At 41.1% G+C, this 17,065-nt stretch overlaps 1 protein-coding gene across 1 annotated transcript in view; it reads right to left on the bottom strand.

Annotated features, from left to right (window-relative positions):
• PAPPA (pappalysin 1) overlaps positions 1–17,065 on the bottom strand; it is a 250,226-nt gene that overhangs the window by 164,591 nt on the left and 68,570 nt on the right. The window contains exons 6-7 of the mRNA XM_034928930.4: positions 9,726–9,847; positions 1,640–2,138 (exon numbers count right to left, since the gene is read on the bottom strand). Coding sequence (XP_034784821.1) covers positions 1,640–2,138; positions 9,726–9,847 — 621 coding nt within the window. The remainder of the gene's footprint in view (positions 1–1,639; positions 2,139–9,725; positions 9,848–17,065) is intronic.

A 17,065-nucleotide genomic window follows, 5' to 3' on the forward strand; every position in this document is an offset into this window, starting at 1 on the left:
GTGCTCTTTTTGAGTTCTTAAACAGCTGTTCCTCATCTCTGATTCAATGAATTAGCAAGAGTTTGCCTGTGATGTGCTCATTAATTGCTAGTATGTAAAAGGAAGTGCTGGTAAAGTGTTTGAAAGTGGTTCTGCCCTTTAAAAAGATTAAAAGTTTCCTCTAGAACTTGGTTCCCATTAATGATTGGCTTAGTGAATATTTTCAAGTAGACAGAGCAGAGATTGTCTTACATCATTTTAGAACCAAATAAAGAGCCACAAAAGGCCTATAGAAACCATTGACACCCAAGTTAGATGGCGAAGACTCTATCCTTTTTGTAGATTAAAACAGAAGTTGGAATCACATCTTTAATTGAGCACCAGTTGAGTGCAGTGGCTTAGGAGTCAGAACGAAATTCCAATCCTTACCTTTACCACTTCCTAACTGTGTGATCTTGGACAAGTGACTTCACATCTCTAAGCCCCAATTTTCTTCTTTGTAAAATAAGAATAATAGGGCTATGGTTGTGGAGAGGATGGAATGAGTAAAAGATGCAAAGACCTTAGCCCATTTTCTAGTACACAGGAAAAGCACTAATGGCTTCATTATAAGACGGTCTTCCTCCTAAGACAGAAATTCTGAGGATGTTTGGGGAAGAAGTAATAGAGGTGGCTTGAGAAGTGAGTAATTTTTTTTTTTTTTTTTTTTTTTTGAGATGGAGTTTCACTCTTGTGGCCGAGGCTGGAGTGCAATGGCATGATCTCAGTTCACTGCAACCCCACCTCCTGGATTCAAGCGATTCTCCTGCCTCAGCCTCCCGCGTAGCTGGGATTACAGGTGTACATCACCACACCCAGCTAATTTTTTTGTATTATTAGTAGAGACGGGGTTTCACCATGTTAGCCAGGCTGGTCTTAAACTCCTGACCTCAGGTGACCCGCCTGCCTCGGCCTCCCAAAGTGCTGAGATTACAGGAGTGAGCCACCTCCCTGGCCGAGAAGTGAGTATGAAAGACAAGTACTACTTCACATAAGAGCAGTGAGCATCCAGAAAGAGTTACGGAAACCTAAAGCTGCAAAGGCCCTAAGGATCAAATGGGTTTGAACCACTGTTCTGCCTCAGGAAATAAGATAAAAACAAGTGCTGTTAAAGTTGATATTCACTTTCCAGCACAATTTTTGTGCAAATACCTAGGACTGTGCCCAACCCCCACCCAATCTACTATAACTTCACCCCCGATTCACCCACTGAAAAAGCAATCAAAATGCATAAATTGTCTTCAATTTAATATAAGAAGAAAATCATTAGCAAACTTCAGTTCTTCTACTTTCATTAGTAATAAATGATTTTCTCACTGCTACTCTCATCCAACCTCCTTCATTTACTATTGGAATGACTAAGATTAAGAAAGGCTTATGAGGCTTAAGGTCACACATCAGATTTGTCACTAAATCCAGGTCTAATGGTTCCTTCCCTATTGCTCTTCCCGATATCAACTCTGCCATGTTAAGACAAATCTACACCCAATGATGGGTTACAATCCATAGAATGAGTCTTGACTGTGATGAACCTTCCCCCTGTCCAGGCCTCTCTGACCCACCTCACGTTCCTCCACAACCCACCCACTTAATAAACTCCCTATTCAGAGAGTGCACTTACATGTCTACGAATTTCCTATTGAGATGTAGGATGGAGGCCACATCCACCTGGAGAGGAGGGTCCCGGACCACCTTATACTTCAGGGGCTTACACTGTAGACAGAGTGGGGTGTCTACAGTGGAGGTCAACATGGCAGCATCGATCTCCAGGTGCTCATCCAGCGTGTAGATTTGGATGCCATACACCTCCTCGCCCACGTCCCAGAGTCTGATGGTCAGTGGGACATCACAGAAGACATTCTGAGGACCCAGGGAGATGTTCTTCCCACTGACAGTCAACAGTTTGATGTCATTGACAGCTCCACTAGAGTCCCAGTCAGTGGAGACAAAGGTCACCCAAATGGTCAGAGACTCAGGGACCAAGGGGTAGAGGAACTCCAGCTCGAGGTAGCAGCCTTGAGGCTCAGGGCAGGCTGGAGGAACCGTGTGTGGGTTGACAGCTGAATTTGGGCTCCAGGTGCGGACACTGGACTTACAGGGCTGTTCGACATCAGGATGACCTATGCAGAAGAGATGAGGGAATGAGTTCTTGGGGAAAGAGCTTTATTCCGATCCTTAGAGTTTCCTGTGGACCCCAGGAGAAATTGGTCTGACTAGAACTTAGACAGAGGGGAAAAGGAGAGGAAGGCTCTTGGTGCCTTGGTGAATCTGCTATACACACAGCATCCATCTCATCCCCACCCCTGCAATACAGATTTCAGAGGAATCACCAGACATTCAGTCAAACTGCTTTCATCTCACTACCGAGTCAATGTTCAAACTTTCCTTCCTCATCTTCCACTTAGGAGGCTGTGCTGCCTAAGATGAAAAGAAGTAAAGGGTACATATTGGCTAAACACCCACTGTGTCCCCTGAACTTTAATTCTTGCAAGGACTTATTTAGGAGGTGATAAAACTAAGGCTCCCAAATATAGAGTGAATCGATCAGGTTCATACAACTTGAAGTGTAAAAGTCAGCATTGGAACCGAGTTTTGTTTCATTTTGGAATCTGTATTCTTTGCTGTTCTCCCTATTGGATGCAGGGGACAGTAGAATAAATTAGAATCCTTGTGGTATTACTGCCATTGGTAAAACCTACTTGGACTGACAGAAATCCTAACCCCACCCCCCGACCAGCAAAGAATAGGTGAGCATAAATAGCATCCACCCTGCAGACTGAGGACCTGGGAGGAAACTGTCTAGAACCATGAACAACAGAGCTGGAAGGCAGCCTTGGAGCCCTCTTATCTCTCCTCCTCCCCTTCTCTACATGCAGTCATTCCATACCACTGAGCTTCTCCGCACTCTGTTCTGTCTCACTCAGGAAGGGGAGGGTTGGGTGAGGAGCGGGGAGAAGGAAGGAGGGATTCTTCTCCTCTTTCCCTAGGGAGATGATGCCTCATCCCCACTGATCTCAGCCTGCAGCGACTTCTGAATTTTTCTCTGCTGAGATCACATCTAGACTCCCAGAGAGCTCTTCCTTGCACTACTGAGGAAAATAACCAGGACTCAATGTAGTGATTGGCTCTAATTTATTTAAGGGAGCCTCATGAGAGAGACAGACCGATGGTAAGATGAAGGACCTCAAGTTGTCCAACTAGACACCTTAAAAAAAAAATTAAGAGACAGAGTCCTGCTCTATTGCCCAGGCTGCAGTGGAATGGTCTGATTGTAGCTCATTGCAGGCTCAAATTCCCCTGCCTCAGCCTCCTGAGTAGCTGAATATAGGCATGTGTCCCCATGCCCACCTAGGCATATTCTTTTTTTTTCTTCAGCCTCAGTGGTTGGTTGGGAGGGTGGTGGTGACCCTAGACATTTCTGAAGCAAATAAGAAAAAAAAAAAAGATCTTTGCTTAAAAACGCTTTGTGGTAATGTTACAGGGTAACAGGAATCACTATAATGTCAATACTAGAAAGTTATTTGGAGTGAAAAAACTATGCCAGTGAAGGCTGTAAATGCCTCTAACCTCCTTGCCTCTGCTTAGCCAAGGAAAGAAAGAAGCCACCAAGTGGAGATGGAGAAGAGAAGAGGAAAAGAGAAGGAGGGGTGAGAAAATACACAGAGGCTTCTTAGATATAATGCATCACAGCAAGAAAAGATGGATTTAATTACAAGATTTCCTCTATCTCTCCTTGGCTAGTTTCATTCATTATTCGCAGCAACTGCTGGCTCAAAGCAACCTGTAGTTTAGGGGAAAAACACAAGTAGGACTCCCCACCTAGCTGAAGCCTTTCTTCTTGTCTACTTTCCCACACACTGAGTTCCTGACTTTCTTAACTTTGTGGGATGTTGACACACATGTATCACTTATTCATTCAGTCAACTTCATTGAAGGGCAGCACTTTACAGTATATGAAACACATCTCCTAGTTATTAGTTAACTCATCTGATTGTCATCAAAATCGTGTAAGATCGTTGTCATTTTGTCTCTATTAAAGAGCACTGCTTCACTCAACGCCATGTAGCTTTTGCTTAATACAGTGTGCCTAGTCCATAGAGTATTCACGTAGCAGATGCTAAATAAATATTTGTTAAAGGAAGGACCTTCTAGCCTGTTAACATCAAGTTAAAAGTTACAGCATGGAACATTAAGGCATGCTTCCTGATGGTGGGTGCCAGGTGAACATTCCACCCCTCCATGGGCTTTCTCCTGCAACTGGCAAGGGATGATGTAATCTTCCTCCCTTCCTTGGAGAAAATGACTGTCAGGGGTGGGAAGCCACAGCAGAGCAAAGATGACAAATCTGCCTGGCTCATCCTTCCTCCCTAGTTTCTTGTTAATCAACAGAGGGACCAAATACTTCCAAAGGACAGGAAGGTGAGTCTGGTCATTATGCTTAAGCAAGTAAACAGGAGTAGAAATCTTAGCAAAGCTTGTGGTTGTCTGGTTATTAGAGACAAACACTTAGATGTAAAAAAGAGTCCCTAGAGGCACCGAGTGTAACCATAACCAAAGCAGCAACCTCATTAATAATGCCAGCCTTCACAAGTTGACCATCCTCAATGTGCAGGCACTGTGCCAAGCACATTACACGCCTCAGGTCTTTTTACGCTGGCACTAAGTCTGTGACGCAGGTCTTATGAAATTCATTTTACAGAAGAGGAAACTGAGACTCAGATGGTTCAGAAATTCCCTGGCAGGGAGTAGAATATGATATTGTTGGTCCAGGCAGCATGCCAGGCTTTGAAGGAATGAAAGTTGGGTTAAAATATCAGTTATAGGGTTTCTCATTGTGTTACCTACTGTAATGTTACCTACCTCGAGGTTGCTGTAAACCTCAAATAGGATGAGATCATTAATAGATTCCCATAAATATATTAGCTCTGTCCTGGAAAGTAGGGAGGTATTAACAAGGAAAATATTGGTAAGAGGAGGTATTCCAAGCATGAGAACAGTTGGGAGAGAGTGTAAGTTAAGGTTACTATGGTTTTCGAGTGCAATTGTAGAGCAACAAATGCTGAGGCTGGTAAGCTAAGTAGAACGAAGATTGTGAAGTGGCTTGTATACTACATTAAGGAGGAAACTGAACTTTACACTGAAATAGACGAAGAGCTACTGAGAAATTTTAAGCAAATGAGTGACATCAGGGTCGCCTTTTAGAAAAACCACTGTTGGCCAGGTGCGGTGGCTCACGCCTGTAATCCCAGCACTTTGGGAGGCCCAGGCAGGCAGATCACTTGAGGTCAGGAGTTCGAGACCAGCCTGACCTACATGGTCATCTCTATTAAAAATACAAAATTACCTCGGTGTGGTGGCACATGCCTGTAACCCCAGCTGCTCAGGAGGCTGAGGCAGGAGAATTACTTGAACCCAGGAGGCTGAGGTTGCGGTGAGCCAAGATTACGCCACTGCACTCCAGCCTGGGCAACAAGAGTGAAACTCCATCTCAAAAAAAAAAAAAAAAAAAAAAAAAAGAAAAAGAAAAGAAAAGAAAAACCACTGTTTAGAGACACAGACACTATCCATCCATCCATCCGTCCATCCATCCATCCACCCACCCACCCATTCATTCCATGCATTCAAAGAGTAACTATTCAGTGTCAGGTGTGTGTCCAGAGGTAGGCTAGGCTCCAAGAGAATAAGCTTGCCAACATGATCTCTGTTCTCAGGGAGCATTTAGTCTTGCGAGACTAGTTAGGAGAGTATTGGACTAATGCAGACAATATATGAACTGCAAGAAAGCATGCAAGGAGATGGCAAGTCAGAATTCCTAAGGAGGAAAAGTGAACACAGCTGGGAGATTGATTGGACATGTAGTTGGAAGGTAAGGACAGGAGCTGGAGAAAAGAAACAAAGCGAGAAGGGAAGGAAGAAGATAAGGAAAGGGGAGGAGGAAGGGTGGAAGGGGAGAAAAGAATAAACAAAGAAGAAAAGAGAACTAAGTGTAAAAGCCCTGTTACTTCATTATTAATAGATATCCTTTTGTATATACGGTGATTAAATTAAAAATTACATGTTTATATAAGCTGTCCACTAGAAATAAGGTCATATATGTGTATAGACATATATTTATACATAATCATGCTGATCTATATTTACTTTTGTGAAGCACTATACAGGCACCCGTTATATATCTATATATATATATACACTGCAGCTGTTGACACAAATATAGTTATAAAAACTTGGTGCCAAGCTTTTTTCCAGGTGAATAGTTAAGCACACCTGAAATATTCTGGGCAGAAAAATAGAGAAAACACACAAATGAGAAAAAATAAAAACAGTTAGTGCCATGTGCTAATCTCTCATGGAAAACCCAACACTTGGGATCTATTTTATACTTGCATAAGTGATCTTAACTGGGATTTGAGTCAGTCAGATCAAGAAATATATATTTATTTAATTTATAGGCTACAGATAAAACATGGCATCAAATATCTCAAAAATATTCATGTATGAAATACAGTTTTTGCTCAAGGGGTAGGAGCGCAACCACTGTCTATGAACAAAGGCAAGCAGTTCTATGACTGTATTTACCTTCTTAGAAATGAAGCTAATGAAATGCAGTAGATTTCCAATAAAGATTTGTTAAATGAAGAATCTTCTGCTAGTTAATATGGGGTTATATGAAAAGAAGTTACAGCTCCATGCAATATTAGAGCTAGAAAGGATATTATATTTCAACTTTTCATTCTGTGGATACAATGCCATTTTCAGAGAAGCTATGTGACTCACTCAAGGGCACATCAATAGTAGGGCTGAGACCATGGTCCAATCCTCCTCCTTTCCCTCCCCTGCATTCCCCATGTTTTTTCCCCAACCATACAGATATGTCTGGCATTGCTCATGAATTTGGGAGTTTTAAGTTAGTTTGGGAAGTCCAAAAACTTAAACATGCGAAGATAAATAGGATGAGAATGAGTTGAGAAATAAATTGCAGAGTTTGGCTCATGGAAAAGTTTATTTCTTCAAGGATATTAAAAGGGTCTGAGCCAAAAGGATCACAGAGACTGTAATAGGATGCTCTAAAAAAAGAACAGTGTCTTTTCCTGGCCCACATGTACTAAATTTACATAGGAGGAAAACCCAAGGCTGCTGGGTTTCCTTGGAGCTCCAAATTGGCTCAGGGAACCAGAAACCTCAGTGCCTCCAGTTGAACTCCATTCTGCATATCATGCTTTAAGAAGGTCAGGAACAAACTAGGAGCAAACTTCACCAACTAATAGTTGCATCGGATGTAAGTGTGGGGAGATGTCTGGAAATAATTTTATTCAAACAAGTGGTAGAACAAAGCAAGATAATTTTAGCCAGAGACATCTCAGGGGAGAATCTTGCTAATTCTACCTTCCAAGTACCTCTCAACCCCATAAACTTCTCTCCATTCTCACAGCCACCGACCTCACCAGCCCACCATCATTCCTCAGCTGGATTTTGGCAACAGACACCTTGCTGCTTCCCTTCCTCTAGCAACCAAATCCTCTTGATCTCTTCTTCACACAGCAGTCTGAGCAACCTTTATGACACGCAGGTCTTACCATATATCATGCCCTCATAAAGCACATGGTTTTCTCACTGCCCTTGATGTGAATCCAAACCCGTCCTCACCTGGCCATTATCTATCTCATCTGTCTTACCTCTGCCACCTCTACCTTGTTTTACATGTTCTGAACCTACTTAAACTCTTATAGCCTTACTGAACTTTTGCTTATGCAGGTTATATCTATTAGTAGTTTCCGCATTATAAACTAAAGCTAAGAAATTTAAAAACTCAAGAATACAAAAGAGTGTGTTCCATTAGCTATCAGAGCACAAATGACATCACATGTCATGTGTCTATCAGATAGCTCCACTGGACTCTCAGGAGAGAATGAGAGTGGAAAAAGCAAATGATGTCATATGTAATTTTATGAAAATACTTTTGACTTTGAGGATACCCTATAAACGTCTCCAGGAACCCTATAAGCCTCTGAAGTAGATTTAGAAAACAGCCACTCTGTGAACATACCAAACTTTTTCACATTCTCAGATGCACCTCGTTAACAGTGTTGTGATATTTCATGGGAAGACTGAGTCTCCAGTTCTGCATGGGGTCCCCTTCTTATGGGCCCCCAGCACCACTTGGTACTTCTATTACCATAAGCCTGTTCACATTGAATGGTAATTGGCCATTTACTTATCTGACTTCCCTAGCAGACACTCAGCACTGCCTTGCCCATGTGCCCAAGACAGTGCCCAGCATATAGTGCCTGTGTTGGTCACTAGTGAGACAGGCTCACTAGATACAAGCATGCAAAATGTTGTCAGGTGGCAGAGACACACATTCTCTGTGACAACCCAAAGTGGGTTCAGTTTGGGTGGAAAAATTACAATTGCAGATTTCGAGAACTTTCTAAAAAACTGGGGCTTGAACAGGCTCCAGGGAACCTCAGTGAGGACGCACATAGAGGGGATTCCTGCACTTGGGGGGAGCCCGGGCCAGATGACCCCAGGCATCCCTCTCAGGTCTGACAGCCTGTGATTCTGTGAGGCTGAACTGAGGGCTTTTCCCAGACATCCCTCTTGCTTTACATTCCAGATGGATTTGTTTAGACTTCCCAAGTTTGACTCTCATTTTTATTTTAAGCTACTTTAAAAAATAAAGTGCAGTGCCGTCGTTTTTCAACTTCACTTTCCTCTCTGATCCTTCCCCCTTGCTTTATTCTATCTCCGGCTTTTTCTTTTCAACCTTCTTTCTAAAAATATAGAGGATAGCGGAGGAGTTCTCACTGGTGTTCAGTGAGACGACTGATTCCGCTCCCTCTGATGCACTGGTGTAATAGTGTCCTCACCCAGTGACTGCTGGCATGAGCTAACCTGCAGAAGAGCAAGAGGGACTGGGTGGGGGCAGGGTCTATGTGTACATCCCTGAGTACCAGGGAGGGGGAGATGAAAGACTAAGAGGAAAGTATGGAGCCTCTGCCAGCCTGGTTCTGAGGCCAAGTGACAAAGTGTGACAACAAGCATTTGGCAAAAGGTATTCTTCTCTTAATTTCAATGATGATGTAAGAAAGCACAGAGATCATTGGTTCCTTGGTAAGCCTGAGAGACAACCCTGAGCAGGGAAGAGTCTGATAGTGGGTGGAACCCATAATAGTGGCAATCATAAGGCACTTCCTTTATGTGTCTTACAGGTAAATAGATCCCAAAAAGAGGGTATATAGAAGAAATTAAAAGGAATAGTTTCAACACATGTGAAAGTGCTCTGTATAGTCTAAGAAATAACAGAAGAAGAATCAAAGACCACTGATGCCTTGAAGCCCCAAAATATTTGTATTGACTCTAAAGTGGCCTTGTTTGTAACTACAAGCAGTTGGGGTCTGAAGGATATATAAATACCCCCAAGACACTGTGTTTGTATCAGGTGTGTGGCCTTGGGCACTTCTTTAATATCTTATTGTCTTTGTTTCCTCATTTGTAATATGAGAACAACATGTTAGGATAGTGCAAATGCTCAAAAAGTATTTGTCAAATGGATGAGCGCTTGACTACTAACCTTGCAGGATGATGCTACTCAAATGAAATGATACATAGGAAAGACCCATAAAAATCATAAAACCCCATATACGTTGAAAGAGCTGTTCTTTGCACACTCCACCTGTCAATGAGCTTCCAGAAGGCTGGCTTACCTTCTGCTTCACGAGGGCTCCAGTGTCCTGATGGGCTGCAGGGCATTGGGGAGGAAGCGTTGGAAGCATACTGCACCAGGATTCTCCCTTCCAGGCAAAGATGACATGCTGATCCCAATTCTCTAGGAGGCCAAGGAAAGACGGAAAATGCACCGACTTAGGAACAGTTGAATGAGCAAGTGATGGGACTAGGCCAGAGTCAATGGGGCAGAGGACACAACAAATCTGTGTTTCCCCCTTTCCTGCCTACATATGCCAAGGCTTCTGGAAATAACCGTAAGTGAAATGCCTCCCCATTGCCCAGCAAGAACCTCGTTTGAGCCTAAGTGGCTTCTGTTCTGATGATGCATACATTTCTCTGATTTTTAGCAGCACAAAGTCAACAGGCTGAAGTCTCACCACCTGCAATAATTTTAATTTTATCAGGCATATAAAGCACCACTGAGGATTTGCAATGTAGTTATGAGAAAATCTCTTGCTCCATTTCGTTCTCAAAGTTTACTCCTTTTACAATGTTTATCAGGTACCTACTATGTGCCAGACACCATCTTGTGTTTTAGGCATTAAATATGAAGATGGCATGGTTCCTTCATCTGAAAATAAGAGGGCTGGATTAAATGATGCCTAAGGAACCGTCCAGCCTTGACATTCTGTGGATGGATGAGTCACTCCTCGATTTTACAGTCAAAAGCAGTTTCTCTACCATGCCATCTAATTCATTTTAGCGGCTTTCCAAAGGGCTAGCCAATCCCTCAATGGGACCAGTCCCAGAAGTGGAATATTATGATGGCTTCCCCTACCAAGTTGGGTCTTGTGTATCTGGATTCAATCTTCCTTTGGCTATAGAGTCTCTGGGATCCTACTCATTTTCCAGATTTGGCATCTGTTTATGAGGCAGTTGTGGAGAAGGGAGAGGAATGAGTCCTCTTCTCCTGTCTTATTGTGAACTGAAAACTGCAAATCTGAGTGACCTCTGCAGAGGGACTGGAAACAAAATCTCGGGAAGACGTCGAGAAATGTCCCAGCACAACCCATTATTTCTCAAAGTGCAATGGTCCTGATGATAACTCTTTCATCATTCCTGGAAGAACTTCTGTGCTTTGGCTACCTGAAAGGATGCAATGGAGAAGCCAGGTCTGAAGCCTTATGGCTTTCCCCTCACAGGGACGTTCACTATGCCTCTGGGCTCACACAGTCAGGAACCGTGTGCTTGTGAGCATCAGAGTGTGCTGTTTCTCCCCGTTCCTCCTCCACACAGCCGACAGTAGATCATCCCCAAACCTCAAGATGAACAAGTCATGCCCCTGCTTACCTCTTTCAGTGATTTTATCCCCTAATGCCCTATAATGTGGTATTCAATGCTCTTTCATACTATCCTCTGCTTCACTCTAGCTTTGTTTCTCTCCATGATAAGCTCTGTCTACCTATCATGTTGCGTCATGTTACCCACATCCCCTCTGCAGACTTTTTTCACTTGGCTGATGTTTCTCCTCCTTCAAGTTCACCTTTGACATCATTTCCTCTGTGAAAACTTTTTTTGACATGCAGGAGAGTTTATCCTAATAGATTGTGAGGTCCTTGAGGACAAAGTCAATATCTAATAACCATCTTTTTATTTCACACGGCACAGCACATAACTTATTTTATAATGTTGGTCAGTATAAGCAGTTGAATGGATGGATGTATGCATGGATGGATAGATGGATGGATGGATGGATGGATGGATGGATGGATGGATGGATACCAGTCACTTAGGCATGTGCTAATACTCATGGCTAACTTAGTGCAGACCTTCAAATTGTAGGTTTTGCATTCTCAGCCTTATCATTGTAAATATGAAACCATATGTAGGTGGAAATTTTGCAAGCACACTAATATTAATATTCAGTGATAAGAGAATCATTAAATAGCCCATGGTTAATATGCTTAATGGAATGGCAAGCAGTTATTGCAGAAATATTTATAAATATTATGCAACTTCATGGAAAATGTGTAAGCTATAATATTAAATGAAAAAGTAATATCCAAAGCTAAATCTATAGCAATATCTCAATGTTCAAATAACACTATGAAACAAAATATTATCAGCAGCAATTTCTGGGCAATGGAATATAGGATGATTGATCTCACCCCCTATTATTACTCTTTCTGGTTTTCTAAATTTTCTACAAGTTTTAAATACTTGAGTTACTCTTGGAGTAGCAATAATAACAATTATACAAATATACTCAAATGCAGAAAAGTAGGAGTGGAGAGAAAGACTTCCTCAGCACTGCTAATGGAGGCATTCCCTTAGGATGACCACAATCCACGCATAGTGGCTTTGAGTCACATGACTGGCTTTAGACTGACACTGGGGTTACAAATGTTCTGGGATGAATTCAGGAACCATGCTGACCTTGATGGTCATTCATTATTTCGTCTATGTGCTTTAGATGTTTCATTGTGGGTGATACACATAAAGCCACCTGAGTTTCAGTGAATTCTTGATACATCCCAGGCTCCCAATAAATACATGGATGAGTGAACAAATAATCATCCAGCTGAAGCAAATGTATGATGTCCTGTCCTACACACCTAGGAATTGTATGTGTTTCCTACCTTTCACATTCACATTGTCTTCATGGATACCTATATCTACACATAAACATACACAAACATACACAATGAAATCATAGACATGCAGGATACCAAAGCTGGGAGAGCTCATCTTTCTTACTTGGGTTTCATGAAAATTAAAGCTTAAAGCTCTAAGTATGTGCTGTCCAATATGGCACCTATTAGCCATATGTGGCTATTTAAACTTAATTTAATTAAAAATAAATAAAATTTGAAATTTGATTCTTCACACCAGTCACATTTCAAGCCCCAGTTGGCTAATGGCTATAATCTTAGTACTGATATAGAATATTTCCGTTATTGCAGCAAATCCTATTGGACAGTGTTTCTCTAAGGCATCCATTGTATATAATGAATTAACTTGTCTCCTATGAAACTAAAATAGTACTTATTATATACCATCTTTGGGAGAAATGAGGAAATAGTTACACAAATCATTTTCCATGTCTTGAAATTTAGAAGAGGAACCTTGGTTGAGAAAGCCTAGAACATCTTTGGCTTACACATCAGAAAACTGAGGCCAAAGGCAGAGGGAATGGATGAGGTCACAAAGACTTCAGACCCAGGTTTCTTGGTTTTCAGTCCAGTACTGTTTCCAATATACCATGGCCAATTGTCAGATAACTGAAACAACCCAGTCAACACGTGTTTGCAAGACAGATAAAAATAAAGGAGTTAGGAAAACCAGGGGTGGCCTTGAATTATTTATTCAGTTGCCCATGTGTGAGGACACAGGCTGTGGGAGGATCTGAATATGTTTTTTTAAGGGAAACCCTTGTATTCTCTTAGACCACAGATGTGAGAACAGCAGGAGGACATGAGGATGGCCAGGGGCGAGAGGTTGGCATTGATGGATGTAGTGGAAAACACCAGAGGCTTTGCAGGGAAAGGGAATTTTTAAGAAGCTAAACAGCTCTGGAAAATGTTGCACAAAATGGGAGCTGATGTTTCCTGAACATAGAGTGTGTGTGCTTGGCATTTCACCGTTATCTTGCTAAATTCTTCACAAAAGCTAGGTGACGTGGGCAGGATGAGCACATTTTGATGGAAGAAGGCCCAGAGGATCAGAGGTGAGATGGCTTTGCTCAAGGTCCCATTGACTGGGAGTGATAAAGCTGAGGACGGGAAATGGATGACCTGGCATTAAAGCTTGTATACTTTCTACTAAGCCAATTTGCATGAGTATACATTCCATCTGTATGGGAGAGTGATATACATTAAAGACAGTTCCATTTCTTTACAACAATTTATTGAATTTGTGGACTGACTTCTTTTAGCCATAGACTATGGTCAACGTAGCTGCTAACCCTAATTAGATATGTTTTGGAAATGTCAGTTTTAATTTAACATATGATAACTATGTTATGAAATCTTAAACTGAACAGAATAGCTATTATATGAGCCTCAAGAACCAACTGACTATAGGTTATTAAAAACATATTGATTGAAGCTAAGGACACTGTGTAATAGAGACATATCTCATTACACAACAATTAACCCTCCAATAGGTTTCCAACAATCAGGTGGTATTTATTTAATGGATAGTAACTGCTTTATGAAATATAAATTAAATACATACACAGGAAGCTTCATTTATGAAACTTCCATTTTTAAGTGGAATGGAGGCCAAGGCTTGACCAAAAGTCTGATACTTCTCATCACCACAGAAAAAGTAAATAAATCTATGGGCTGCTGGAAACCTCTGAAGTGTCACACGAGGTTTCCCAAACCCAGCTCTGTGCTCCCAGTGAGGATGGCTGGGGCAGGGGAAGGGGAATTTCTACAGAGCGTAGTAAGTGCATTTCCTTCCCTGATGATCACATTCGCCAGCTACCAAATTTAGGTTCTAGACTCAGGTACTGATGGTAATGTGAAAAATTAGTGCCCACATTTTATGTGGTACTGTGATCAAATAGGTTTCAAAATTTTTTTTAATTTTATTTTTAATTGACATATAATGACTGTGTATATATTTACGGAGTACAGTAAGATGTTTTGATATATGTTTACAATGTGGAGTGATTAAATTGGGCAAATTAACAAATCCATCATCTCTCACACTTTTTTTTGGCAAAAACATTTGAAATCTATCCTTTTCACAAGTTTGAAATATACAATGCATTATCATTTATTAGAGTCACCATTCTGTGCAACAGATCACTAAAGCTTATTCCTCCCATCTACCTGAAACTTTATGCCCTTTGATCAACATCGTCCCTTTCCCCACTCACCCCACCTGCCTCTGGTGGTCATCATTCTACTTTCTACCTCTATGAATTCATTTTTTTTAGATTCCACATATACGTGAGATCATGCAGTTATTTGTCTTTCTGTGCCTAGCTTATTTCACTTAGCATAATGTCTTCCAGGTTCATTCATTTTGTTGAAAATGACAGAATTTTCCCGCTTTTAAGGCTGAATAGTATTCCATTGTGTCTATACAGATGCTCCTTGACTTACAATGTGGTTAGGACTCACCCAATAAACCTATCTTAAGTTGAAAATACGGTAAGTTGAAAATGCACTTTTGACTTACGATATTTTCAACTTACAATAGGTTTATACCATCTTAATACTCAAAGCAATGCTGAATATATATTACTTTTTTGCCATTGTGAAGACAAAAAAGTGGAAGTCAAATTATCGTAAATTGGAGACCATCTGTATACCACATTTTCTTTACCTGTTCATCTGATGATGGACTCCTAGGTTGCTTCTATATTTTAGCTATTGTGAATAATGTACAGTGAACATGGGAGTGTAGCAATCTCTTTGGCATACTAATTTCAATTTCTTTAAATATATACACAGAATTGGGATTGCTGGATTATATGGCAGTTCTATTTTGAATGTTCTGAGGAACCCCCATACTATTTTCCATGATGGCTATATTAACCTACATTCCCACCGCCAGTGCACAGGTGTTCCCTTTTCTCCACACCCTGGCTAACACTTCTTATCTTTCCTCCTTTTGGTAATAGACATTCTAACAGGTGTGTGGTGACACCTTCTTGTGGTTTTAATTTGCCTTTTCCTGATGATTAGTGAGGTTGAGCATTTCTTCTACATAGCTGTTGGCCATTTGTGTGTCTTGAAGTGTCTATTTAGGTCCTTTGCCTAATATGTCTTTGACACACACACAAATGCAGACAAATACACTTGTAAATGAGAATTTCTTGCTTCTTTTTGTGGCTTTTTCTTTTTCCTTGCGGGGGGCAGTGTAATGCCTTTTCTCCAATTCTAGTTCTGAAACAACTTAATGAAAGCACATACGAGTCTGAGATAACACAATACAAAACAAGAGCTGAAGCCCAGTGCCTGCCACTTTCCATGACCCTCTGGTCACCTTTCAGCCTCTTTCAGCTCCAATTCTCTTTTTATCTAGCAGATGAGGAAGATGATTTGTTTTGTACAAGGTTACCAGAAAGATTAAATGAGATTCTGTATGTAAAGCATTTAGTATAGAATCCATCACATAGTAAGCACTTGATAGATCCCAGCAACTACAAGAAAGTAATATTAATTATTAGCATGGTTATTATTTTTACCATCATTAATATATCACCATTACTAGATGAAGCATCCCAAAGAAGGGCTGGGAGTAGAGGTAATACATTAATCTTCCCTGAATTATGGCAAAATTCCAAAATAGATGCAAATACCTTGGTCTATTTTCATGACCCTTTTAAATCTGGTCCCCTTAGAGCTTGAGCTCCTCAAGGAGTTTATATGGGGGAAAGATCACAAGAGACCATTTGATTCAGGTCTCCACCTTCAAGCCACTGTAGTATCATTAGACCCAGTTTTCAGGGAAGGGAGAATCAGGCTCAGAGACAGAAAGTGACTTGCTCAAGGCCATGTGGTTAATTAATGAACAGTCAGGGCAGCAGAACAGAGGTAGCTTGTGCCTCAGTTTATCATTCCCTGGTCTTATAAAAATGCTACCTTTAGCTCTACAAAATAAAAAAAAAACATTTGGCACAAAAATTATGTTTATATGTCATATATGTATATGCATTCTTTTTTTTTTTTTTGAGACAGAGTCTCGCTCTGTTGCCCAGGCTGAGATGCGGTGGTGCCATCTCGGCTCACTGCAAACTCCGCCTCCTGGGCTCAAGCATTCTCCTGCCTCAGCCTCCCAAGTAGCTGGGATTACAGGCACGCACCACCACACCGGGCTAATTTTTGTGCTTTAGTAGAGATGGGATTTCACTGTATTGGTCAGGCTGGTCTTGAACTCCTGACCTCATGATCTGCCCACCTTGGCCTCCCAAAGTGCTGGAATTACAGGAGTGAGCCACCATGCCCGGCCTTGTATATGTATTCTTATATGTAAATATGTACTTATATACACACATGTGACACACATAAATATATATATCCATATATAAGCATATATAATATGATACAATATAATTAATATAATATAATATATAATATAATATAAATGTTTTTGCCCAGGCAATCACAACTCCTGAGCTCATGGAGACAAGACTATTACCTCCATCCCAGAAGAGGTCTGTAGCAAAAGAGGTTTCCAAGTTTCTAATAACAAAGTGAATCTAAGTACCCATTCACTTAAAAATATTTATTGTTATTTATTTGTTTCTATTAATGACCATTTATTTATTCCCTGATCTCAAATTTACAACATGCTAGGTGGTGGAGATACCTTTTGAACAAGAACAAGAAATGCAGTAAAATCCCTCTCCAAGTCTGCT

The sequence above is a fragment of the Pan paniscus genome, chromosome 11 (assembly GCF_029289425.2).
Source record: "Pan paniscus chromosome 11, NHGRI_mPanPan1-v2.0_pri, whole genome shotgun sequence".
Lineage (NCBI taxonomy): Eukaryota > Metazoa > Chordata > Mammalia > Primates > Hominidae > Pan > Pan paniscus.